Source organism: Magnusiomyces paraingens, assembly GCF_902498895.1.
Source record: "Magnusiomyces paraingens strain CBS 517.90 genome assembly, contig: contig5, whole genome shotgun sequence".
Classification (NCBI taxonomy): domain Eukaryota; kingdom Fungi; phylum Ascomycota; class Dipodascomycetes; order Dipodascales; family Dipodascaceae; genus Magnusiomyces; species Magnusiomyces paraingens.
Genome location: NW_022474071.1, coordinates 2,671,139 through 2,696,377, shown reverse-complemented (window position 1 = coordinate 2,696,377; position 25,239 = coordinate 2,671,139). Strand labels below are relative to the sequence as shown.

The 25,239-nt window shown below is 33.2% G+C and overlaps 12 protein-coding genes across 12 annotated transcripts; 6 read left to right on the top strand and 6 right to left on the bottom strand.

Annotated features, from left to right (window-relative positions):
* Positions 1 to 336: 336 nt before the first annotated feature.
* SAPINGB_P006481 (uncharacterized protein) lies at positions 337 to 1,479 on the top strand (the record flags this gene model as incomplete). The annotated part of the gene is made up of 1 exon (XM_032001192.1): positions 337 to 1,479. The coding sequence occupies one exon, from the start codon at positions 337 to 339 to the stop codon at positions 1,477 to 1,479; it is 1,143 nt and encodes a 380-aa protein (XP_031857083.1).
* A 24-nt stretch (positions 1,480 to 1,503) lies between these two features.
* SAPINGB_P006480 (uncharacterized protein) lies at positions 1,504 to 2,427 on the bottom strand (the record flags this gene model as incomplete). The annotated part of the gene is made up of 1 exon (XM_032001191.1): positions 1,504 to 2,427. The coding sequence occupies one exon, from the start codon at positions 2,425 to 2,427 to the stop codon at positions 1,504 to 1,506; it is 924 nt and encodes a 307-aa protein (XP_031857082.1).
* Positions 2,428 to 3,473: 1,046 nt separating this feature from the next.
* On the bottom strand, positions 3,474 to 8,477 carry SAPINGB_P006479 (uncharacterized protein; the record flags this gene model as incomplete). The annotated part of the gene is made up of 3 exons (XM_032001190.1): positions 3,474 to 7,766; positions 7,836 to 8,394; positions 8,443 to 8,477. The coding sequence occupies 3 exons, from the start codon at positions 8,475 to 8,477 to the stop codon at positions 3,474 to 3,476; spliced, it is 4,887 nt and encodes a 1,628-aa protein (XP_031857081.1).
* An 831-nt stretch (positions 8,478 to 9,308) lies between these two features.
* On the top strand, positions 9,309 to 9,911 carry SAPINGB_P006478 (uncharacterized protein; the record flags this gene model as incomplete). The annotated part of the gene is made up of 1 exon (XM_032001189.1): positions 9,309 to 9,911. One exon carries the CDS (start codon positions 9,309 to 9,311, stop codon positions 9,909 to 9,911), a length of 603 nt encoding a protein of 200 aa, XP_031857080.1.
* Positions 9,912 to 9,946: 35 nt separating this feature from the next.
* Positions 9,947 to 10,798, bottom strand: SAPINGB_P006477 (uncharacterized protein; the record flags this gene model as incomplete). Its single annotated transcript, XM_032001188.1, has 1 exon — positions 9,947 to 10,798. One exon carries the CDS (start codon positions 10,796 to 10,798, stop codon positions 9,947 to 9,949), a length of 852 nt encoding a protein of 283 aa, XP_031857079.1.
* Positions 10,799 to 11,330: 532 nt separating this feature from the next.
* On the bottom strand, positions 11,331 to 13,970 carry SAPINGB_P006476 (uncharacterized protein; the record flags this gene model as incomplete). The annotated part of the gene is made up of 1 exon (XM_032001187.1): positions 11,331 to 13,970. One exon carries the CDS (start codon positions 13,968 to 13,970, stop codon positions 11,331 to 11,333), a length of 2,640 nt encoding a protein of 879 aa, XP_031857078.1.
* A 1,041-nt stretch (positions 13,971 to 15,011) lies between these two features.
* Positions 15,012 to 16,340, top strand: SAPINGB_P006475 (uncharacterized protein; the record flags this gene model as incomplete). The annotated part of the gene is made up of 1 exon (XM_032001186.1): positions 15,012 to 16,340. The coding sequence occupies one exon, from the start codon at positions 15,012 to 15,014 to the stop codon at positions 16,338 to 16,340; it is 1,329 nt and encodes a 442-aa protein (XP_031857077.1).
* A 364-nt stretch (positions 16,341 to 16,704) lies between these two features.
* SAPINGB_P006474 (uncharacterized protein) lies at positions 16,705 to 17,710 on the top strand (the record flags this gene model as incomplete). Its single annotated transcript, XM_032001185.1, has 2 exons — positions 16,705 to 16,710; positions 16,772 to 17,710. The coding sequence occupies 2 exons, from the start codon at positions 16,705 to 16,707 to the stop codon at positions 17,708 to 17,710; spliced, it is 945 nt and encodes a 314-aa protein (XP_031857076.1).
* A 362-nt stretch (positions 17,711 to 18,072) lies between these two features.
* Positions 18,073 to 20,454, top strand: SAPINGB_P006473 (uncharacterized protein; the record flags this gene model as incomplete). The annotated part of the gene is made up of 2 exons (XM_032001184.1): positions 18,073 to 18,206; positions 18,414 to 20,454. The coding sequence occupies 2 exons, from the start codon at positions 18,073 to 18,075 to the stop codon at positions 20,452 to 20,454; spliced, it is 2,175 nt and encodes a 724-aa protein (XP_031857075.1).
* Positions 20,455 to 20,524: 70 nt separating this feature from the next.
* On the bottom strand, positions 20,525 to 21,893 carry SAPINGB_P006472 (uncharacterized protein; the record flags this gene model as incomplete). The annotated part of the gene is made up of 3 exons (XM_032001183.1): positions 20,525 to 21,525; positions 21,571 to 21,653; positions 21,712 to 21,893. 3 exons carry the CDS (start codon positions 21,891 to 21,893, stop codon positions 20,525 to 20,527), a joined length of 1,266 nt encoding a protein of 421 aa, XP_031857074.1.
* A 294-nt stretch (positions 21,894 to 22,187) lies between these two features.
* Positions 22,188 to 24,200, top strand: SAPINGB_P006471 (uncharacterized protein; the record flags this gene model as incomplete). Its single annotated transcript, XM_032001182.1, has 1 exon — positions 22,188 to 24,200. One exon carries the CDS (start codon positions 22,188 to 22,190, stop codon positions 24,198 to 24,200), a length of 2,013 nt encoding a protein of 670 aa, XP_031857073.1.
* Positions 24,201 to 24,361: 161 nt separating this feature from the next.
* SAPINGB_P006470 (uncharacterized protein) lies at positions 24,362 to 24,922 on the bottom strand (the record flags this gene model as incomplete). The annotated part of the gene is made up of 1 exon (XM_032001181.1): positions 24,362 to 24,922. One exon carries the CDS (start codon positions 24,920 to 24,922, stop codon positions 24,362 to 24,364), a length of 561 nt encoding a protein of 186 aa, XP_031857072.1.
* Positions 24,923 to 25,239: the final 317 nt, after the last annotated feature.

Genomic DNA, 25,239 nt, shown 5'->3' with positions numbered 1-25,239 from the left:
AATAACTTTTTGGAAAGTTGAGACAAATTAAATATTTTTGATTTTGTCAATCAGAGAAAAGAATTTTTTGTAAATGCTAAAAAAAAACGCGTTAAAAACACATTTTTAAAAAAAAAAATATTAATAATTTATTATATAATAGTTTTTAACAACTCATAACTTTAATTATCTTACTTAATGATGCAAGGTTTATTAAAAAAAATTTGATACTGAAGAATATGAAACAGTAAAACAATTTACCCACATTGTAATATTGTATACATAGTAGGTAAAGAGGGGCTTAACGATTTATATTATTTAAAAGGGATTGCTAAACATTGATAAAACAAAATTTCAATGTCAGTAAATTTATTGTCACGTTCTGTTTTGAAGGAAAATGAATATGCTTTAAAGATAGCTCCATTAGCGGATGATTTTGGGTTAGCTATTTCATTATCTGATCGTTCAATTCGATTCATATCTTATAATTCTTCAAAAGTTTCACCAACTTTTGTGATAAATGATGCACACGTGGAGAGTATTACTGATATAAAAAGTCTATCTAGCTCAAATATTGTTTCTTGTGGCGCTGATGGGGTTAAAATCTGGGATGTTCGTACTGGAGGGCATTCACCACAAGCACATTTAACCTCAACACTGCCTAACCACGGTATCTTGTCTTTAGATATTTCCTTCGATTTCAACAGAATTGCTGCTGGAACAGAACTTTTTGCCTCTGATGCTGGTGTTCATGTTTGGGACATCAGGAATTTAAAGTATCCACTTGTGTCATATGTGGATTCCCACAATGATGATGTTACAGCAGTTCGTTTTCATCCCCAGAAGTTAAACTGCCTTATTTCAGGATCTACTGATGGGCTTATTAATATTTATGATACTAACATAAACGATGAAGACGATGCAGTATACCAAACTATAAACCATGAAGCATCTATTCATAGCACAGGTTTCATTTCAGAAAAAAAAATATATGCTTTATCCCATATGGAAACATTTTCAATTTATGATGTAGCTGATCCTGACTCATCGGTTGTTGAACCTCCTCCTTGTCGTTTTGGTGATATTCGAAAGTTGTGGAAATGTGAATATGTGATTGACGTCATTCCTGGATATATTGCATGTGGAAGCTCGTCAATCTCTAATTTTAAATTAATTCCTTTCATTAACGAAAACGCTAAGGTACATGATGCTATTACATTCCAAGGAGGGCATAAAGAAGAAGTTGTTCGCTCAATCTATTACTCAGAAAAACTTCATACATTATATTCTTGTGGCGAGGATGGAGCTGTTACTCTTTGGGACACTAAAGATTTGGTAAATTCAAACATGTCTTATACGTCATGGACATCATGGAATAATCCAAGCAATTCTAAAACAGAGAATTATACTAAATCTAAAGTTAAGATTCCAGAAACTTATCGAAAAGAAAATAAATCCAAAAAAGACAGTAAAAAAACCAAAAGATATAACCCATATTAAAAACAGTAAAAAATATAGGCATATTTAATTATCTAAAAAACCTTCTTCAATTATCTTTTCCATAGCTTCTTTAGTGTATGGTATAAAAACCAGTTCCGTTCCACTATTATCCTTAGTTAAAACAATCATTTTATGATCTATAAACTCAGTAAGCATTGTACGAAAATTCATTTCATTGCTTACAAGAAACTCCGATAAGCATTTTTGGTACAATTTTCCCATTTCAAGTGCAACATGAATAGATCCTGGAATATTAATATCACCGCCATTCAATGACATTATTTCAATTTGAGAATGAATTAGTACCTTATAAAGGCCACGAGCCTTAGGAGTTAAACTAGAGAGAACATATTTTACACCTTTAGATCCTGCTGCAGTACGAACGCTTCCTAAAGAAAGAGGATCGTCAAAAGATGTTTCAATGGCATAAGATTCAAATGTAGTCACATCATGCCATAAAAAATTAAAAATTGCTAGTTTTGCAGCATCCCACAACATAGACGCATTAATATTATCAATGCTTGCAATAAACCACACTTCTTTTGCTGAAAAAAGTCGAGCTAAATAACTTTGTACTTTTTCGCTTCTTAAGGATTCTCCATTAATATTATTTATAAGCACTACTACTTTAGGAGAATTGGTATCATCAAAATTAGTTAACTCTGTTTTTTTTCTTTGTTCATCAAGGTAATCGAGAAGTGCTTGTAATAAATCGGGTGTATTTTTGGGGAATTTTAGCGATTTATAATCTGGCACAAGAATTGGTGTTATAGAATTTAGTAGTTCTTTAAAAGACACTGAAGGATTATATCCATTAGCAACCAAAACTGGAATTTCCGGTGGTATTGTAGAAGAAATAAAATCCAATAATAATCCTCTTTTAGATCCCACACCATAAAATAGCAAGCTAAACCCTTGAGTCAATTCAAAATACCACTGAGAGAACATGGTATGATAAAGTGAAAAAAGGAACTCTCGAGCTTCTTGATTAAAAGATCGAGAAGAATCAACATATGAGATAAATTCTTTATATTCCAAGGTTGGCGCACGAGAAAATGGGGTTGTTGATATTTTCTCTCTTGTTTTATGTTGGTCAAAATAACCTTCAGAACCATCTAAAAACAATGTTTCAAGATCCTCCCTATTTTTCAATAGTTCATCATCATCTTCAACATCATCTTTTTTTTGGGATTTTCCATTATTAATTTTCTTTCTTGTATTTTTTTTTACAGTATCATTCAAATCTATGTCATTTGTTTGTCGCTTCCTTGATTTTGATTGCACCATTTGTGAAAGATCTTCGTGTAAACGTATAGAAAATAAAAAACTAGAACCCCCTAATAATTATTTTTTTTAGTTATATAACTAAACATATATGTTAAAATCTGCAAGATAAACATTGAAAATAATTAAAACAATCTTGCTTACTAAGCTAATTAAAAAATTTAAAAGTATCAAGCTTTTTAATAAAAATTTCTTTGTGTTCTTGGTGAATATAATTCAAAGTTTTTACAAGCCCAAAATGCTAACCTTTTGTCCACATTGTTCAAATCTTTTACAAGTATGTTGTTATAATATTCTTCGTTTTAATATTTTTTTTTCTTTTTTTTTTTTTAAAAGAAACTAATTATTTTTTTTGGTAGATTTCTGCTGGTTCATCAGGCTATAACAGATTTGAATGCCGAACATGCCCCTATGAGTTTCCCATTGTTGAACCAATGGTGATGTATCACCGACGAAAGACAGATCGTAAAGAAATTGATGATGTATTAGGAGGTCAAGGTTCTTGGGACAATGTTGATCAAACACGCACTCAATGTCCTACATGTGGTCATGATAAAGCATACTTTTTTCAACTTCAAATTCGTTCCGCTGATGAACCTATGACAACATTTTATAAATGTGTAAATTGTACCCATCAATGGAGAGAAAATTAAAAAAATACATAATATACATATTCTATATGAGAAAAAATTAAAATAGCAGGAAACCATTTAGATTTGAAAATTTCCTATATCTGAACGTTCGATTAATTCTCTAAATTCTTTTAGATCTTCTTGTATTAATGAAAGAAGTTTATTTCCTTCAGGAATATCGGTTGTATCTTCAATTAGATAAAGCCCCTTTTCTTCTGCTGTAGTTGCGATAAGGGTTGCATTTAAAAACCTCGGATGTGAAAGTAGGTAGTCGATAGAGTTTAAGAGATCGTCTCTTAGAGGAATAATATCCTGAAGCTGATGTAAAAGCATTTCAGAAGAAGGGGTAAGCTTATAAAGCATATCAACAAGTAAAATTAGCTGTGTTGACTCAATAATGACTGAAACTGTAATTTCTGAAGGGTTTTTCCAAGCTCCCATGGAAAATTTGATCTGCTCAGAAAAAAAATCTATCAAAACCAGAACATCACTGATAATGCGAGCACCAACTTTTTGAAGTAATGTTAATAGGATTGGAAGTATTCCTTTGACCCACAAATTGTGAAGTTTTGAATTGGTGGTTGGTTTGACTTTGCCTTCTTGAATTTTTCTTGAAATAGGACTTTCCATTAACAAATCAAAAAGTCCATTCGAAATTAACTGATCAGGTATTTGATCTATATTTAACCACTCTAAAAGATATGCCAGTGCTAGCTCTCCATAAACATATTCATCGTTAGCATTCGTGAGAACATCTGTATATGAATATAATCTCATCACTGATTTAACGCACTGAGACTCAGAAAGAAGGCTTGCAACTTTAGGATATAAACCTTTGATACCTTCCAAATTCAAACATTTCTTTAAAATGGATATAATTATCACCATATTAGAATCAGCACCAGCCTTTGGATCTGATATAGCAGCTTGAACAGCAGCAATCATCCCATTTATCACAACAGTACCAAATAAACCAGTTACAATCTGTAGAATTTGATAAGTTTGAATATTATTTTCGGTAATGCCTTTAAAATCTTCAAGCATTATAGCGATGGATCTCAGTAGTTGTTTATGTGTGATGCTTGGGGCATCTAGGCGGCCATTAAATGATATTCCTTCAATTAGCTTGTAATCCGGGGAAGCAAGAAGGTTGTAAATCCTTAATAAACTGCTATATGCTTTAGTAGAAACCCCTGCTTTAAAAGCCGCATATTTAATCATAAAAACTAAACTCAGGCGGGTTTCAATTGAATTAAGAAGTACTGGTGTTGAGTATTCTTCAGCTATAACCTTCTCAACAGCGATATCAGAAACTTCATTTAACATAACCAAAAGGTTTTTATGAATAGCATTATTTTCCATCTTAAGGCATTTAGAAAGATAAGTTGCCAAAGAAGTGCAAAATGTACACCATGCTTGGGTTAACCGAAGTTGAGAATCAACCCAAGAATAAGAAAAGTTTCCAGAAATCACCTCTTTTCTGTATCCCATCCATGATTTTTCATCTCCTAACACAATGTCAAGTAGATTTAAATCATAAATATAAGATGAACCATAGGTAAGAGGCAAAAATCTTGATTTGGCAAATTTTTTAAGACCTCCAAGCTGAGGCCACCGAAAATCAAAATTTTTAATAAGATTTTCATGTTGAAGAGATTGAAGTTTATCAATCGAAAAAAATACACCGGAGATGTCCAAAATCTTGAAGTCTTTCTGTAAATATTCAATAAACCTTTGAATTCCAGGCCCTTCAGGTGATTTAAACAACTGAACAGCAAAAATAAGCAAAGATTGTTCAGCAATTGAAATCTTATATGAATACTCAACAAGTTTAGAGTCATCAAATAATTCACCAGTTAGATCAAGCTTAAGCCTATTGTCAACGAACTGAATTAATGATTTAGCTAGCTCCGGCTTACTGGAAAATTTCCCCAGTTTCCAGTTACTATAAGCCGCAGCCATTGATCTTAGAAGTGGTAAAAGTACTTCATCAGCAGAATCCTCCATTGACACCTTTTTTTCAGTAACTTGTAAAAGAGAAGTTACCTCTTGTTCAATATGTGATGCTTTACGAGTATCTCTTCCCGTTAATAAAAGAATAGATAAGCCTTCTTGTTGACTTTCAATGATGCTTGAAAAAAATTCAGCGATCTTTATAACAGTAGCTTCACTTTCCAAAGAATTTTGAAGAGAGCCCGTTAAATTAGAAATAAACATATGAGCATGCATTCCAAGATGAGCAAGAAGTGAGGGTTGTTCAGGGCTCGGCCATGGAGACTGTATTATGGAAATGAATAAGTCCATCACAACAACTCGCAATGCAGGATAACGTGTAAATAGTATAGATAAATGAGGTGAAAGAGAAAACAAACTTTTCTCAAGTTGAGAAGGAGGTAACCTTAAAAATGTTCTAGCCCTAACTAATTCTGATGAAAAGGCTAAAACAGAATAAATCAAAATCGTTTCATCTGATGACAAAGGATAATCAGAATCTAAAGAAGTAATAGACCAAGCTGAAGATTCAATTGCACCTAAAAGTGGTTTCAAAGCTCTAGTGATAACCCTTTCAGGGGCTAAGAACTGGTTAGTTAAATAAGAAGCAGCAGATTCTAATTGAGAAGTAACTTTGTCTTCAAGAGATGAAACTTCATCAATATCAAAACTGTAATGAAGAAGATTCGTAAAGATTGAAAGACATTCATAAGAAATTGCAACTTTTTGACGAGGATCCGAATATGCCCAATACGAAAAACTTTCAAATATCATGACAGTATGACTTGTAAATTTTGCAACAACATCGGATTTAACTTTGGTAGAAACCTTGGAATCAAGTATCGTACGAACAGAAGAATCAACCAATGATTTGATAAGCTTTAAAGCAGATAAAGTGAGATCATATCGTCCATCAACAATTTCCTTGGAACCCAAAACTGTAGAAATACTACTCTGTTGTCCATTACGACCTAATATCGAACTTCTGCCCAAAAAAGACCACACTCTGTCAGGAAGAACATTCAATAAAGCTGAAGCAAAACCAAGACAAACAGAAGATAATTCATCACAATTCAAAAACAATGCATATTCAGTTATTTGAAAAATGAGATCAATTATGTCAGTTTCGATTAAATTTTCGGTTGCCATGGTTAGAAATTGTCTGCATTTGTCGGTATTGCCTAAAGAAGTAAGAGTTGAAGTAAAAAGTTGGATTATTTCCGTAACGATCTTTGAAGGAAATTGATATGAATTAGCCTTGTTTAAACTTGCAGCATTGCAAATTCTTTCCAAATAACATCCAAGATAAGACCATCCATTATACTTGTAATTCCAAATCACATATCTTGTATTTCCGATATTATTTATAGTCCCACAAACTTTTGGAGGCAAAACAATCGTATTATTATTATTGTTATTATTATCGTCCATATCAGTCATTGGAGGAATTAAACAAATGTTTTGGGTCAGTTCTATAATATTATTAGAGTCACCGACAAAGCAATAATCGGTAAAGTTTCGAGGTAACTTTTGCATAAAAGTATCGAGGTTAGATAAAGCATCAAAAGCATTAGATGACAAACATTGTGAAAGCTTGAGAAAAGGACTAATTGCAAAAGGAAACCTTAAAGCAGCCGAATCATATAGCTTATCACCAAATTCATCTAGAAACAAATCCTGAGCAATATTGGGAAATGGTTTTAAAATAACGTTTATACAATCAGAAAAAGATTCCGTTAAGGCAACATGCGGAAGACTCGCTTTAATGTAGCTCATAAAAACTGAAGCATATAAAGGATCCTGAGGTAAAATACGAATCATTTTTTCTAACATACTAAAAGGATCAAGAGACAACGCCTCATGAGCTATATTAGACGCGACTTTCATAAGAAGTTCAAATTTGGGTATTTCACTTAAATCGCCATTATGACTAGAAATTGTTTTCGGAATTGCTTTAGCAAAAAAAGGGTTTAATCCTTCATCATTATACTCAGCAGATCTTACTGCAATAACATTTAAAATGAAAGACCAACCTAAAACAACAGGAGATGCTGATGGTTTTGAAGGCAAAAGAGAAAGAAATGTCTCATGAAGGTCAATCAATACATTCGAATTGTTGATATAAGAAACAGAAACACCTTCAATACTTAAATCCTGATCAAAATCGAAAAATGCAATTGTTATTGCAAGGCAAAGTGAGGAAATTGTATTTATGAGATTGGTTTCGGTGTTCAAATCACTGGCAGTAGGAGGAAATGAAAAAAATTCAGTAATTTTTATGGCATCGCTCCACGATTTGATAAGAAGCGAAGATGAAGGAATCACACTCGTTATTGAAACTAACAATAAGTTTAGTAAATCAATTTGAAAAAGTAAAGACTAAATTTTTTTATAAAAATGTTAGTTTTTTATAAGGGAAAAAAGAAAAAGACAAAAAAAAATAGATACCTCTTTAACAAATAAGGAAGCTAACTCATTTTTCTCACTCCTTTCCAAAAAAATTGGATTTTTAAAATTCGAAATAATTGTATCTATCAATTCATTAAAAAGTTTCGGTTCAGCAAGAATTTCTGCGGAGTACTTATCAGCTAGTATTTGGAAGTCATTATTTAAATGATCAGGAAGATTGACACGATATGAAAACAACAACGCTACTATTTTTAATAAATGTCGTTGCTCAGAAAGATATAAGCGAACATGATGAACCAACCGCTTTTCTGCATTAAGAACACCGCGTAAATGACCATGGAGAACAATTCTTAAAGCCTCATCGGTATCAATATTGAGTAAATTAACAAGATTTTGTCGGTCCTCTTCTATCTTTTCTCGAGACCAATTTTTTTCAGGAGGAAAAGAATAATTAATAGTATTAAACTTATCCTTAGAAACAATAACTTCATAACATTTTCGCAATCTAGGTAAATGGTGTCTGAGGTATAGGTCAAGTGACTTGAGAATATGTGAGCTTCCACCTGCTTTTAAAGCATAATAGGCTGTTTCGTGTGTCCTAAAAAGTTAGATAACTGTGTTAAGTAGCAAGATAAAAAAAACTTACCATTGAGACGAATTTGTAAATTTCTGTGAGCTCATGATCTAGGTATAAACAAATCAAACAGTGAAAGATACGATTATAAGCCTATATTCAGATTTTAAAACATTATGTTTTGAAAATAGATTATTTCAATTGATGATGGTTTGCAACGTTAGAAAAATATTTTTGTTTACTTCACAAAAAAAGTTTTTGAAAATTAACATTGCAAAATTTTGTAACATGTTACGTAATAATATTTCAAAATTTATGGATAACAATATGATCATGATACACCATGTTTGTTTAAACTCATCCATACCTTTACATAACAATTGTACTTAAAAAAAATTATGACCTCTAGTAGCAAAATGCATCGATATACTAACGATGAAATATTGAATGTTCTTTTTCATGGAAAGGGACCCCTAGACAAAACATATGTTCGTTCCAATGATGTTTATACTTTGGGGTCTTTAAATTCTAGGGTATATATTTCTTCTCCTAAAAATATTTCGAGGCTTCGAAAAGCTATTAATACATTAGTTTATCGTCCAATTGTTTTGTGTGAAATCAATTTGAGTGAAAAATCATATTTCGATAATTTAATTTTAGCTGATGGTATTATATGCTCAAAATCTTTCAATTTTGAGCTACCACTTTTAAAATTATTGAAAGACATTGATGACAATGAGAATATTATTTTTAAAGAGGAAAATGCATATATTAATATAACGTTGGGGAATCAATCAATTCAATTATCTTTGGCTGCTGAGACTAACACAGTTAAATATGGAACGAATCTTCCTCCTATTGTTAAAATTTGTGGTCTAACCACGATAGAAGCTGCGAAAGAGGCAATAACTGCTGGTGCAAATATGCTTGGAATGATAATGGTCCCTAACAGAAGTCGATCAGTTTCCCATGATGTTGCTAAAAAGATATCTGATCTTGTTAAAACATATAGGGGCACAGAGATAATCGAAACAGAGTGTTTAAATAATATGTCTGTGTTTGAATATAACAGTATCAAACCTCGAAGTAGCGGGCCTTATCTTGTGGGTGTTTTTCGAAACCAACCTTTGAAAGAAGTGTTAGAACTTCAAAAAAAATTTCATTTAGATTATGTTCAGCTTCACGGAGATGAACCGATTGAATGGGCGAAAGATATTCCCGTGCCCGTTATAAAAAGATTTACACCGAATACACCAGAATTTGAGCAGTGCTTAGCCCCTAATTACTATTCATTGGCATTAATTGATAGTCCTCTTGGTGGTGAAGGCAAATTAGTAGATCGCACAGTTTTAGATGAATATGTGAATTTAGGAGCCCGCTTTATCATTGCAGGGGGGCTAAATCCAGAAAATGTAAGCACTGTTTTTTCTACAAAAGGAGTAATTGGTGTGGATGTAAGTGGTGGAGTTGAAACAAATGCATCTAAGGATCTTGAAAAAATTAATAAGTTTGTCGCGAATGCTAAACTAGCTTGGATTTAATAGGATTTTATGAAATTATGTCAATTCTACACAGATTAACTAGAAATGAAAAACCATTTGTCAATAGAAGGGTCTATTGGGGCAGCAGGAAGATCTTGGCCTTGAGGTATATTATCTTTATAAATTGTTGTAGCATTTTCCAATGAAGTATTTGAAAGTGCGATGTTTCTAGAATCAACTTTACCTGTAATTAACTTTTCCCATGCTTCGTTACATTCTCGGACAACTTCTTCAGCATATTTTTTATTTTTACATTCGCCAGAAAAAGCAAAATGGTTCTCAAGATTATCATCAGGAATTTTATAGATTCGAAACCACTCATTAGTTGCGCGTAGTAGACCTGGAAGATGTCGTTCCACGTCTTCAATATCGTGAAGCTTAGGAGCAAGAGGGTCGTTGATATCAATGGCTATAACTTTCCAATCAGTTCCTCCTCCTTCATCTAAGAGAGCCATCACCCCAAGAACTTTCACTTGTTTAACCTGTCCGGTATAACCAACTGTTTCGCCAATCTCACAAACATCTAAAGGATCATTATCACCTTTAGCTTTTATCTCTTGAAGGGCAGAGTTAGGATCCTCCCATGTCTGTGGAAAAGCTCCATAGTTATGGATGTAACCGTGATGGGGGAAACAGTTTCTGACAAATCTTAACTTCCCTTTTTTAGTGTCTTGAAGGATGGGATTTAATTCTTCCTCTTTAGAAATTTCAAATATGGCATTGGTCCAACGAGGTACCTCAACAATCATATTAAAGATCGTTTTTTCAGCATTGGCATAAAGTGGAACGTCATGAAAAGCTGAAATAGGTTTTTTATCTTTTTCAATATAAACTTTATAGTCAAGGGTATTCGGAGTACCCACTTTTCTGGTTGAGTATACAGACATTTTTTAGTAGATTCCTTTAGTAGGAAAAAGACGTGGTGTTTAGCAAAAAAAAAAAAAATAAAATAAATAAAAATAAATGGTATATTTTGTTTTTGGGTTATTTAATAATCACTTAAACTAATAACCTCTGAAAAAGTTAAATACCTAAAACACAATTAATGCCAATTAAATTATATGTTTACTTAAATTAACTATGAAACATATTGTACCTACATAATATACAGTATTTATTTAAAGCAACTTACTGACAATTTTAAAAGCAGATGGAAATGATTTCTGATTCAATAATGACTAATTGTGAGAAATAATATATTTATGATATTGCCGTCGTAACTAAGACTATCAAATAGTGTTTCTTAATGTCAGCGAAGCGAGGAATTAAGCTTAAGAAATTAATTTTAATTATTTTCACATATATTAATTATTAACAAAACTAACAGCAAACAAAACAAAGCAAGAATTAATGGGAATTAAAGAAATTAAAGATATTAAAAAAATAGTTACTGGAAAAGTCAAAGCTAAGAAGAAAAATTTAATACTGCTTTGGTTTTTCCCAGATAGGAATTTGCTCAATTGGCCCCCATTTAAATTGCTTAATCTTCTTTTTATTTTCATCAATCTCAAACCAAGTTCCTTCAGTGGTAGCATCGATGTCATTTTGTTTTAAATTGGAAACCTCAATCTCTGAAAGCCCGTAGGGATCTTTTGGAATCCATACAATTGGATTAGTTGCCGAAGCCGCTGGGTGCGCATAGGCAAGCGACTCCTCTTCGTTAGAAAGCAAAGATGGACTTTCTTTGAATCTAGGACCTAAAAAGTTTTTCTGAAGAAGAAAAGGTGTTAAATACACGTGGGGCTTTAAATATTGACCAATTGGCCCAAGTTTTTCCAATGCTGTAGATTCAGGAATACCCTCTTCAAGGTGTGTTTCTGTTGAAAGAGGTACAGTATCATCTAAACTAGCGTTGTGAGTGTGTTTTTCTGGGCTGTCGGTATGTATTTCTTGGAGTTCAACTGCACCATCTTTCCCAATTAAAGGTTGGGTTTCACTAGTAATTAAATTCTTTGTCGAAAGATCTTTTAATAAATTTCTTGGAAGACTAAAAAGTAGAGGTTCAAATGCTTGGTTAAATGTTATATGTGCAAATGCTGTCACACCAATCAAAATGGCTTCCAAAACAAGGGGACCCCAGGATTTTGCAACAACAAACAGCCCTAAAAGGCATACCTCTCCCAAGTAAAGTCCGGTAAATGTTTGAGAAAGTGCCCTGGGATAATAGATTCCTCTTCCGTCGGATGGTTGGACCGTAAAAATAAGGTTATGGAGATAAGCAAGATAAAGAAGTAAAAAGGCAACACCAGAAAACCCTAATAAAATTGGACTGATAATAGCATAGGTAATTGCAATAACCGCAAGATTGGTGTAAACAGGAAAAACGGTTCCCCATCCAGTAGTTCCTAGGATATTCCATCTACTCCACTTCTTTCTAGGAGTGGAATCTAATAATGTTCCAAGAACATGAAAGAGAAGTAACGCAACAATTTGTAACAAAGAAGTACCTGCAATTGAAAAACCTTGAAGTAAAAAGTATGCAATGTAAAAATTAGAGGATTTGGGCAAATTACTGGCTAAAAGACTCATTGCACTGGTTGGGTCTTCGACAATTTGTGTTACTACGGAGGTTGCACCAGACGCCAAAGTAGTAACCAAAAATACCTGAACAACTTGAAACCCAAAATAAGCACCTTGAACGTAACGTTCTACTAAAGATCCTGATGGCACACCAGAAATTTTAGCCATGAGACGAAGAATGATGGGAAGAAGAGCCATAAGAACAGCCAGTAAGACAGAAGGAAGGAAGCCAGATATAGCACCAAAAATCCAGCTAGGTATATTGCCGAGCCATTCAAGCCAAGAAATCTTTTGCATCAAATACTTAACATTAGAAACCAAACCAACAAAGGCGACGGGAATAGACCAGAAAATAATTAAAGCAATAATGAATGCCATAGCTCCCCAATGACGAACCAAACGCTCCCACCAAAACATTCTAAGATTCATCCAAATGACATCATTAGGAGTAATTCCAATATATCGGGGAGACATGTGAAGGGCACGGTGATGTGCCAAAACCTGAACTGCAACTTCAGCTTGTTCTTGAGTATGAAAAGTAATGAAAACCGAATTCAAGGGGTTTGCATCATTATGTCTTTCTTGAAGATATTTAATTTCTCCATTGAGCTCAGGTATATGCTCTTTGCCGTATTCTATTGTGTCGACTTTTTTGCCAATCAAAAATTTAAGTTTATGGGTTGGTCGTTTTTTTTCCGGAACATAATCATTGATATCAGAACCTGACATAGGTGCGGGTGCAGTGGAATTTTTTAAAGCCTTCTTTTCAGCCTTGAGTCTGTTTTTAATAGCGGTTTTTAATAATTTTGTTTCAGCAGCTTCTACCTTCATGGCTAAAGCGTTTCTTTCATTTACTTTTTCGACAAGAGTTTTTTGGACTCTACTAATTGAAATAAACTTAACACCATCAAAAAGATGTTTAAGCTTTGCCTCATCGAGGTATTCATTAGGGAGCGTTTGAATGAGTACTGTTCGAGATGAAATCAAGTTACTATAAGCTGGAGAAGTTAAGACAGCTTGTCTAACACCAATATAATAAACAAATTCTCTGTAAAGGGAAAAGATAATAAAACCATTAAACATCCAACCCAAAAAAACATGTGCATAAAACCGTTTAGGATTCTTCACATTGGTAAAAGAAAGTAAATCAAATCCATGTTGGCCATTACCACCAGTGCCGTTAACTGATAACAGAATCGGAAATAAAACGATAACTCCAACAAAAGATATAAGAACATTGAATCGAAGATATCGAAGAAAAAAATAGCCATCAAGGCCAGCATCTTGAAGAATGTCAGACTCTTTACGTGTTAAAAGATCCTGAAGCCATGCAAAAACACCGCTTTTAAGAGGGCGTGGTCGTTCATTAGCTGGAACGGTGTCAATTGTTGAGCGTGGCTGGTAAATTCGACTTTGAAGAGGACGAAGAATAAGAAATCCAATTATAGATACAAGAAGAATAACACCGTTAATGACCACAGAAACACCAAAGGTAGAGATGGAGTTTGTTGGTGTTGACTCTGAGCTATCATCCGCCATAATAAATTCAAAATCAAAATGTTACTAGAAAGTGGATCAAACAGAGTAAGTAAATAAAAAAGGGAAAGAAGAAGGGGGGAGAGAAAAAAAAAAATTAAAAATGTAAGAATTAAAAGAATTGTGAACCATTAAATACAAATTTGGAAAAACAAAATACAAGGCGGCAGCTGCACGAAACCAGCAATGTATTACGCGTAACACATTCTAAACTAAGAAAAATGACCACCGCCTCCTTGCTATTCCATTTTCTTTTTTTTTTTTCTTCTTTTTTTTCTATTTTCTTTTTTTAAAAAAAAAATGATTTCCTTTCTTGACATTTAAATATTTTTTCAAAAAAAGATTCTATTTTATTGCTTGCTAAAAAAGTAAGAATAACAACATTGGAAATCCTAACTAAGAGAAATTCATTTTTAAATGCATGTCGGTACTTAATGTATTACTGCTTTTGCTTTCCAAATCCGGAAAGGGTCAAAATTTTTTATGGTTACATTTTAAAGCCGTATGTTTTTTTCTCCACAGAAAAATGTGTTTTCGAGGCGGCTGTATTGTGATGACGGTATCTATTGGATTTGGACGCAAGGCTTCATCAAGGTTAAGCTTAGAATTTATAACCGTTTTGCAAAGAATCATGGGGGTTTATTTTAATTGAGAAATTAGTTATAATTTTTTTTTCAGAAATAAATTTGATTAACGGATGAAACAAAAAAAAATCAATTCAGCTCGATCGTAATGAATGATATCATAATTAGAAATTCTTTTGCAACAGTAACAACTGTAGCAATAGTAGTATAGTAGTAAAAATAGCAATGATGTAAAATTTAATGTGTTGATTACATAAGCATTATCTCATCCTATCATAAAATGAAGGTTTATTTTTCTTTTATTACAAAATAATATTATGTAACTTATCAGTTACATGTTTCTATATTACTTTTATTTTATTTTTTTGGAATTTCTTCATGGGTTGAGAAAACAAACGCGTAATAACTACTGTTGTTAAATTCAGTATTTACCCTTACCTATATTTTCATAAATCCAAATATGTCTCTAGTCGACGAGACTATCGAACTATTAAGAACTTTTCGCCATGTACCTGAAGAAATGGTAAAACAGCTTTGTTACAAAGCCCAAGAACTTTTAATAGAAGAATCAAATGTACAACTAGTATATACCCCTGTTACAATTTGCGGCGATATTCATGGTCAATTTCATGATTTATTAGAACTTTTCAGTGTTGGTGGAGAATGTCCATTTACAAATTATTTGTTTTTAGGGGACTTTGTTGATCGTGGCTTTTACTCGGTTGAATCTTTTCTATTATTACTCTGCCTCAAAGTCAGATATCCTGATCGAATAACGCTAATACGCGGAAATCATGAATCTCGCCAAATTACAACTACATATGGTTTTTATGATGAATGCATGCGAAAATATGGATCTTCTTATGTTTGGAGGTTGTGTTGTAACGTTTTTGATTACTTAGCTCTTTCCGCTCTTGTTGGTGGGCCACATGGTGTATTTTGTGTTCATGGGGGTCTTTCTCCGGCAGTAAAATACATTAACCAAATTCGGTTTATCGATCGAAAGCAAGAAGTTCCTCACGATGGTCCTATGTGTGACCTTCTTTGGTCTGATCCTGACGATAACCTTGACGGACCAACAGAAATTCCTTCAGATGTTTTCGATGACGATGATGATCCATCTAATGAATTAGTTCAAGACGAAGATCTTGATATGTATTTAGCAGACTCAAAATCAGCACATTCACGACTAAATCAAAATTTTAATAACAATAAAGATAATGAAGATGAAGTAAATCGGAAAATAAATGCTTCATATTTTATTAATAATGAACCTCAACAAAAATCCACCGGAAACGACTTAAATGACAAACAATTTATGAAAATAAAGACTAATGACCATGATGATAAAATTACCAACTCAGATGAAAAAAGAGAGGAACAAATATATGATGAAGCACCTTTTTATCGCACTAATGGCATAAGTCCTGATGATAGCCCAAACTATCCAAATACATTTAAAACTTCTCAGTGGAGTACTTCCCCAAGAGGAGCAGGATATCTGTTTGGTCCACATCCTGTTCATATGTTTAATCATTTTAATAATACTTCGCTGATTGCACGAGCACATCAATTAATATTAGAAGGATATAAAGAAATGTTTAACGAATCTTTAGTAACTGTTTGGTCTGCACCGAACTACTGTTATCGATGTGGTAATGTTGCTGCAATATTGCAGATTGATGACAATCTGGAGCGAAATTATAAAGTTTTCCACACTCAAGTAAGCGAGCTAGAAGGTTCTAAAATCATGCCTATGCGACGTCTTGCTGCAGAGTATTTTTTGTAGAATGTTATAAGACCATATAAATATACGGTCTAAAAAAATTATAAGTAGAATTGATGTTTTAATGATGTTTTAATGGTGTTTTAATGTTTTAATGATGTTTTAATGAATTCAAAATTATGATAGTGTATTATTTTTCTTAACTTAAATGTTGAATATAATATACCTATAGTTGAAGTTTTGATTATTTGTGGGCTTGTTAAAAACACTGATTGGTTTAAAGTTAGTAGATCTTGTGACGATGCAACAATGGGTTGTACCAGCCCTTTTAACTTTTTTTTTTCTTTTCCAAACTTTACCTGATCACCAACCAAACCTCCAATAGTTGTGTCCCAGACAACCATTTTGAAATACACAGTTGCCTACTATGAAGGTATGACTATGATAACTTCCCCCGCCATCCTTAATATTGACTTAGGTATTTGGGACTCCAGTTTTTAGAGCTTACCGATTTAGATAAATTAAACTCCATTTTGAAATTTGAAACAGCAGAACTTCGTGTTCAAGGAGGAGTTGAACTTTTTTCCACAAAGCCTCAATCTTATGACCGAAAGTTATATCGGACCATAGATAAGCACCTAAATTCACTTCAACAAGATGCTCTTTTACAATATTCAAACATCATTTCTGATGGTTCACTTTCAAAATCCTTCTCACCTCCAAACAGTTCCAATCTCGCTTTAATCTCACCACCATCTTCTCATTCTGATCGTTCTACTCTAGCTATTAATTATCCAAACGAAGAAACCAATGGAAAAAATCACTCTCAAGTACAAGGGTCTTCTTTGCCTCCAGCTCTTGCTTTTTCGTTAAATTCATCTCCATTTGGTCCCCTCGATCAAGCTGCATCTAGAAAGGCTTTCGGATATTTAATATCGGTATTAAATTCAACACATCCTGATCATGACTTCTCTTCTCTTCAACCTTCTGATTTTCGCCGTGAACCATCAGTTACTAGTGTATTAAACACTTTTAATAATCTAATTTTTAGTGTTGGTATGCCTCTTCCACCAACTTTGTGGGAGTCTTTAGATGATCATATTGGCTTGAAAGAATGTGCTGTATACTCTCATACCCCATCTGACTCTTTTTTAAACGATTTGGGACCTGGGACCTTGTGGTGTTATATGTGGTTTTTTTTTAATAAACGTCGGAAAAGAGTAGTTTATCTTTATTTAACAGCTACAAGAACTCATGAGCTTTCTTCTTCATTAAGAAGAGAACATGAACGCCGAAGGAGAGACAGCTCTTCTTTAGCCACTTACCCTGAATCTTATGATGAAGAAGAATACGACCTAGCCCAAGTTTCTGAAAATGAAAATGGTGATTACGATGATGATGATGCTATTGTTGGAGATTTAGAGCTTGAGTGAAAAAAATGAATAGAACTATGTATTTGACCAAAGTTCAAAAATTACCTAAATTTAATAATCTGCTTAACTATTCAGATAAATGAATCTGCAATTTGTTTACAAGAGCATACACTTAATACCCTCTCCACCTAAGTTTGAATATTGAATGATCTTTATCATTAAAGTTTCTGAAGTACTATTTTTATAGAATGTAGTGTAAGATATTATATAATAATTGCTTATTACAAAATATCTCTATTACATATAAATGTAACAACCCTGTAAGGCTTATTTCGATGTTTTTTTTTTCACCACTTTATTCAACAACAATACTTAATATCTGTAAAACAAGCTCTTCCTAAATCAAATCAACTCATGATATCATGACTTTTCTGAACGACAATACAAATATAGATGAGTTTTTTCTTTTTTCCGATTTTCTTGAGAAATTGAAATTTGGACAATATAATGATCCATTTGATGTTTTAAAGGAATTCTCCAATGCCATTTCTAAAAAGTATGTCATGTCAAGAAAAATAAGCTTGAGAAAAAAATTAACATTCATCTAGAGCATTTTTAATATCTAAAGAAAGAGATATTGATGACTCTGTTTTTTCATGGTATAATCTTGAGTGCAAAGTATGGAATTTGTTGGATCGATTATTAATGTAAGCACTTTTTTTTCTTAACAAAATTTAATTAGTTTTCCTAACTTCATGTTTAGATTTCGAAATTCAGAACTCCCTCCTAACTTCACTGTTCGTCAGTATTCATCGGATGCTGCAATCCAAGAGCATAGAATTCGTGAAAGTCCCAGATATCGAGAAAACTGGATTGTTATACTTTGGTTACAGCACTTCTTAGTTTACTCTTCCGAGCCTTCTGACATTATTGGGACTAAATGGCTTTATACAAAAAATACCCTTACTCAAACCCAACGATTAGGGTTTCCAAACAGTATTATTACCGACTTTGATATTGATGCTCCTTCTCGTCAAAAGAAAAACATTGAAAATAAAGATAAAATGTATGACGAACAAGTATTTCGGTATATATTTGAACTTATGCAGGCTGGAAAATACAAAGAAGCTTGTAATTTTTGTGATTTGACTGGTAATATATCTTTATCTCTTGCTATTGCTGGTATATATGAATACTTTGATTCATTTATAGAAGGTTCTAATCTACAGGGTGGTTCCGCAAATGGGATTTTGAATAAAGCTTTATGGAGAAGAATGTGCTGGCAATTAACTCAGGATAATACCTTGAGTTCATATGAACGCGGTATATATGGAATTTTAAGTTCTGACATACCTTCAGTGTTGAGTCTTAGTCACACATGGGAAACGCAACTTCTTTTATACTTATCATCTCTTGTAACATCTGAAGCTGAGCAATCTCTTTTTGAAAAAAATCGAATTGAGAAGGATGTTGCTTTAATAAAAGTTCCTCAAAGTGATTTCACATCATCTGCCGAAATTCTTAATTTGCTTTCGAATTCACCCAATTCTCAAATTAAGAAGGAAAGTCAACATTCATGTCGTCGCTTTATTTCCGCCATTATAAACAACGAACTTGATTTCATAGTTGATTATACGGCAAAAAAAATTGAATACTTGCTCCAAGGCGATGATAATGAAATGGAAGAAGAAGGACAAGATCTTGAGAACTCTATACGTTTTGCTATTCATGTTATGCTTTTTCTTCAGCAAATAGGTCAAACAATTGGGGAAGAGCAAAATCGAGATATTATAATTCAAACTTACATTGAGATTTTGAGAACATCGAATCATTCTAATCTGATACCTCTTTATGTTTCTTATCTTTCTAATGAAACGGCTTTAACAGCTTATTCGATTGTTTTAGCTGATATTGAAGATCCGAATGAGAGACGTATGCATATTGCTCTTGCAAAAAAGTATGGCTTGGATATTGAAAATACAATACGGCGTGCGGTCTCTGATATTTTTGATCTTTATGATGATAAAGATATACATACTTCCACTTTTGAATTTTCAAGTGAAGTTTCAGAATCTGATAAACGTATATGCAAAGCAGTTGAATGGTATATGGATAACGGAATGTGGTCCGATTGCATTCATACGAGTGTGTTATTATATCGTATGCTATTGAATAAGGGGAAAATACAAACAGTCCGTGAATTTTCAAGGCTTATTCCCATTGAAAAGATTCTTAAATCTTATAAAACGCACCGGTTAAGAATTTCTATTGAAGAAGATTTTGAATTATCTGTCATAACAGAAGGTTTAGAAGTTGAACTAAGAGAATACCAACGATTGCTTAACTGTTTGGAGTTAATCGAAATCTGGAATCTTAACTATGCTTCAACGCTAAACACTAAAAATCAATCCCAGCCGCACATCCCCTCTGAACTTTGGAAAAGAGATGCTATTACTCTTTGCACTAAAGTTTCGGATTCTATTCAGAATTTATGTGCCACTTGGTTATTTGAAATAACAGAATCTGAAAAGGTTGATAATACTACGAAACAACTGATATTCAGACTAAGAACCCGTTATATTCCTTTCCTCTTAATTGAGCTTCTTAGAACTTTTATTGAAGCACAATTAGCGGATCCTTCATTTCTAAAGGAGGCTGCTTCTCTCGCAACTTTTGTTGCATCGGAAGACTTAAAATTATATGATTTGTTTGTTCAGAGCGGACGGCTATCTTTATTTCTTGAAACTATTGCTGATGCTTGCGCAGACGGTGTTGTCCATGGTGAACGCGGAATATTCGAATAATTTTTAATCGATTTTAAATGACATAGAACTAAAAACTATTTAATGAAATTACTTTATTTGGTACCAAATCTTAATTGAGTGCAGAAGCCTTCTGGTAAAGCAAGTCCACTACATTAGACATATGTTTAATTGTTTCCAGAGCTGCGCCATATGTAGCGTCAATCTTTGGTTCGTCGTAAACAAAAAGCCAACCATTCCCTTGATCCAAAACACCATGAAATACCTTATCTAAAATCATTTGACTCAATTTCCCTTCAACTTGTCTTGTATCTAAACCAATAATTTCAGCAATGTGAGAAATCTCTACGCAAGAAAAGGGTTCAATGACCTTAACAAGATTCTGCTCCAACAAAGTATCATAAAGATCTGAAAAATGGGATCTTATAAATGGGTCAGAAGACAGTTCTTTTCCATATGTTTCTAAAGCAGTTTCAAACTCCTTTAATGATCGGTTCGAGTAAGCAGATGCAATTGCTTTCATTGCGTCAATATCACGTCCTGCATACTTTTGAACAGTTTTGTTAGTCAATAAAGAATCAATATCATCCGAAAGATTAAGCATAATTTTTGAGAGTAGCAAATACTTTAAAACTGTCAAGGCTCTTGCATCCTCTTGACCAGCAAATCCTTCAAATGACTCGTAGAAGTACGAATAACCTGTTTTGTAATCCTTATCCTCTGATTGCAAGATTCCGCTCATTAAATCAAGACTTGCTTGCATTAAAGGGGGGGTGTAAATTGCATTCGCACTTGTCCGAGCACTAGTAAGGCTCGCTTTAGCTTTAGGGATGTTTCTAAGAGCATGATAAACTTTTGTTTCTAAAAGCTGAACTTCAATAAGAACATTTTTATCATCCAAACGCTTAAGTTCCTTTAAAAGTGTATTAATAAGTTGTATCGCGTCGTTATAAGCGCACTTTTCATAATATAAAGATATAAGACGGGTCTGAAGGCCTTGTCGAAGAAAATTACGTTTTTCAGAAACAGCCCATTCTATGCAATCTTTAATGATTGTAATTTGGATATCAGTAGAATTGGGGACGTTGGCAAAAAGATCGATCAAGTTCCGAACTAAACAAGTTAGAATTTAAAGTAAAAATGTTTTAATATACTCACTAATTTTTGCAGTTTTAGACTTTGCAAATGAACCAAGAACAGCACGAGAAGTTCGAATCAAATCAGCAAGCTGGTCAACTTTCCTATAAGTAAATGTTAATATAATTACTTTATTTGTCTAAAATATTTTAATATACTTACTTATGCTCTTGATAAAGTTTTCCTAGTTCATAAAGTGCTGTTTCTTGGGTGGCAATAATAATAGAATTATGCTGAGCAGGCGTTTGCAAAATGCTACGATAAGTAGATTCAGATTCTGCAAGTTGCTGATTTTTTGCAAACTCTCGGGCAAATTGCAATTGTTCTTCTATTTTTTGTGTCATGATAAATTAAAGAATGTTGAAGATAATTCAATGATTATAGTGAAAATGGTATTGTTTAAAATCAATCTTTATAAGTTTGTGGCAAATATTATAATCTTTGATTGTAAAGGTGGATAAAAAATGGTAGGGTAACTTTTTTTGTCGTCAAGATTACATTGAAAAAAATTTAAAATTTTAAATTTTCTATAAATTTTCTATAAAACCATAGCATTATATAACATTACAACAGCCCTCTGAAAATTTTGACACTGGCGATTTTTTTTCGAATGAACTATTAAATTTATTGAATTTATCATGTTTTCAACAAATAATACCACTAATTCTAGTGGTTCCATTTTTGGAAATTCTAATTCTACATCTAATTTATTTGGTAGCTCAAATAACAATCCCAACTCTACCTCTTTATTTAGTTCTAATACCAACAATGGCTCAATAAACACACCTTTATTTGGCTCTGGAAATAATTCAAATAGTTCCAATAACGCTCCAATTTTTTCAGGTACTAATTCAAACTTTTCAACTTCAAAAACTGCACCTTTATTCGGTTCAAATGCTACTTCCAATGCCCCAACGGTTTTTGGCTCAAATGCGTTAAATCCAGTAAACAACTCGAATTCATTGTTTAATACAAGTAATGCCTCTAACAACCTAACTAGCTCAAGTTTGTTTTCTTCTTCTACACCTACTAACCCTGGAACTGGGCTTTTTGGTGGTCAACAGAAACCTGGACTTTTTAATTCTTCTACTTCTGCAACAAGTTCTCAAAATAAACCCTTATTTGGACAATCAAATACAGGAGGAACTGGACTTTTAGGGCAACCTCAATCGAATTCATTATTTGGACAAGGAAATCAAGTTAGTATCAATCAAAATAATTCAAGCCAGTCTCTTTTTAATATGCAATCACCTTTTTCCTACAGCAACGATACAAATGTCATTCATAGTTTGGCCGAAGAAGGAATCAGGCAAAGTGCTGTATCAATTTCCCAAGCTCCATCTTCTTTGCCGTTATCCCAATATTCTTCCAATTCGGTGCCAACATTTTCACAGCCATCTAATCATTTTCAGCCGCCTGTTTATAATGGTAACAATACCTTGTCTTTAAATCTTGGTTCTACCTTGTCATCAGGTTATCGTCGTCCGGTTATTACACCTAGCTGGGCTCAGGAAAGAAAATACAAATCATTTCAATCGGCCACTCAAAAGCATGTAAGTTCTTTCAACAAAAATGAAAAGTCTTCGACCTCATTACATCACAGAAAATCATCCTTATCACCATCTCAATCGCCTACTGCATTTGGGACATCTTTTTCAGGAGTTCCAAAACCTTCACATACGAAAAAAAAAACTTTTGTTCAGGAAGATCCGCCACCAACTAAGAGTATTTATGATAATGATCCTAGAAATTCAATTGGATCTTTTGTGAATGAGAAAACTACTAAAAGCCAACCAGACAATCACATTTCATCAGGATTTGGCAACTCAACCACATCATTGTCTAGTTCAGCTGCCTCTAAATCTGTAACATCCGGGTCTTCGCAAAATTCTTCTGCAGCAAATAGCTCGGCTTCTGCAGATATTGTTTCAGTTATAATTTTTGGGTTCCCGGCCTCTTTGACTCAATCTGTGGTTTCTTACTTCTCAAGGTTTGGAAATATTCTCGAAAACGTCGATTCCAATAAAAGACTTCATCAATCTTCTAAAGAAAAGAAGAATTATCCCACTCAAATTCATACTGGAAAAAACTGGTTGAAAATCACATATGAAAACCCAGTGTCTGCTGCTCGAGCTATTCAAGAAAATGGTGTTGTCTTTGCAGGGCAGTATATTATTGGGTGTGTTCCTGCCACTACTCAGAAATTAAAAGAGTTTGAAAAGGCAGGTGCGATGTTAATTAATGATGCTAACACTCAGGAAATGTATTTTAATATATCTTCTTTGATGAGTCCAGTTAGTGATAAAGACAAGATTGCTAATGATCAACTGAAAACTCCACAAAAAAATGAGTTAAATGGGCATGGATCAAGTAAGTCACCATTTGGAAATCAAAAAGGTAGTGCTAAAACTGAGAATATCCCTATTATTACTGGTAGTAAGCACAAAGCCATAAAAGATGGGAAAAATATATTTAATTCCCCTGCAAAGCAGTTGCATTCCCCGTTGTTATTTCGATATGCACAAGAAAATGATAAAAGCGCTAATTCAAACATGTCATCGTCAAAACGATTGCAAGCTGGTAAAACAGGGTGGTTTTCTTGGACCGGTAAAAAAGCCCAAGAACTTGTGTTTGGATGGGATGATCTATAGTATGTAGAAGTTTTGGCATTTTTAGTCTTACTTTCTTTGTTTTGTCTAGCCTGTTTGATTGGCTTAGTGTTAGTACTTATTCTTAGAAATAGATATGTTTTAGTTCATCATGCAATGATCAACTTAATTTAATTCAATTTATTGGTAAACTTAGACTTGATTCAGCTGTGCCTCTGCTTTATTCTTCGTAAAAGTTTTGACTGTCTTGCAGAAAACTGATAATAAGGAGTTTGCTTTGTGTCTATGATCTCAGACTCGGAATCCAAACAATCTAACGGCTTACTAGTATAGTACCCAGCTATGTTGTAATGTAATTCATGTTCAGGCATGCCAGAACGTCTTCTTATTGCATTTGCAATACCTAATGAAGACGGAAATACTGGTGTTCCATAAACTTGGATGGCTTCATAATTTGAATAAATGGGCTCGTTTCTATGATTATTGTTATTATTTATCAGCGAGTTTTCCAAAGCATCTCTTTGAGTAAGTAGATTCTTTTCATCGTATTTGGTATTTTTAAGTGGTAAGTAAAAATCAACTGATCCATCTGATCCAACCATAGCATCGCGTTTTGAAGCAGAAATTAATGGCTTCACAACTTGCTTTTCATATTCAGATATAAACTCGCCATGAATAGCTTTTTCATCTTTTTGTAATGATATGAACATGTCAATCAATAAATACAAAAATAAAGAAAGAATTGGTATAAAAATGGTAATCATCAGAATTGAAGTATAGTTAAACCAGATTAGAAAAACATTTAAAGGAGAAAAAACTGAGAGGAAGTACAAGTTGAACTCTGAAGGATTCCATATTTCTACCTCCCAAACAGATGTGGTTCTTTTTTTTGACTTTTTAATCTTTGCAATTCTTTTGGCAAAAGATATGGTTTTCAAAAAAAAACAAAAAAAACTGCCTGACTTTTCACCGAACTGTTCGCTTTCAGGTTCAACAGACTGATCTGTATACGGAACCTGAACTAAATGACAGCAAGACACAGTAGGCTTTTCGTTTATAGGCCTACTGAAAAATGTGTATT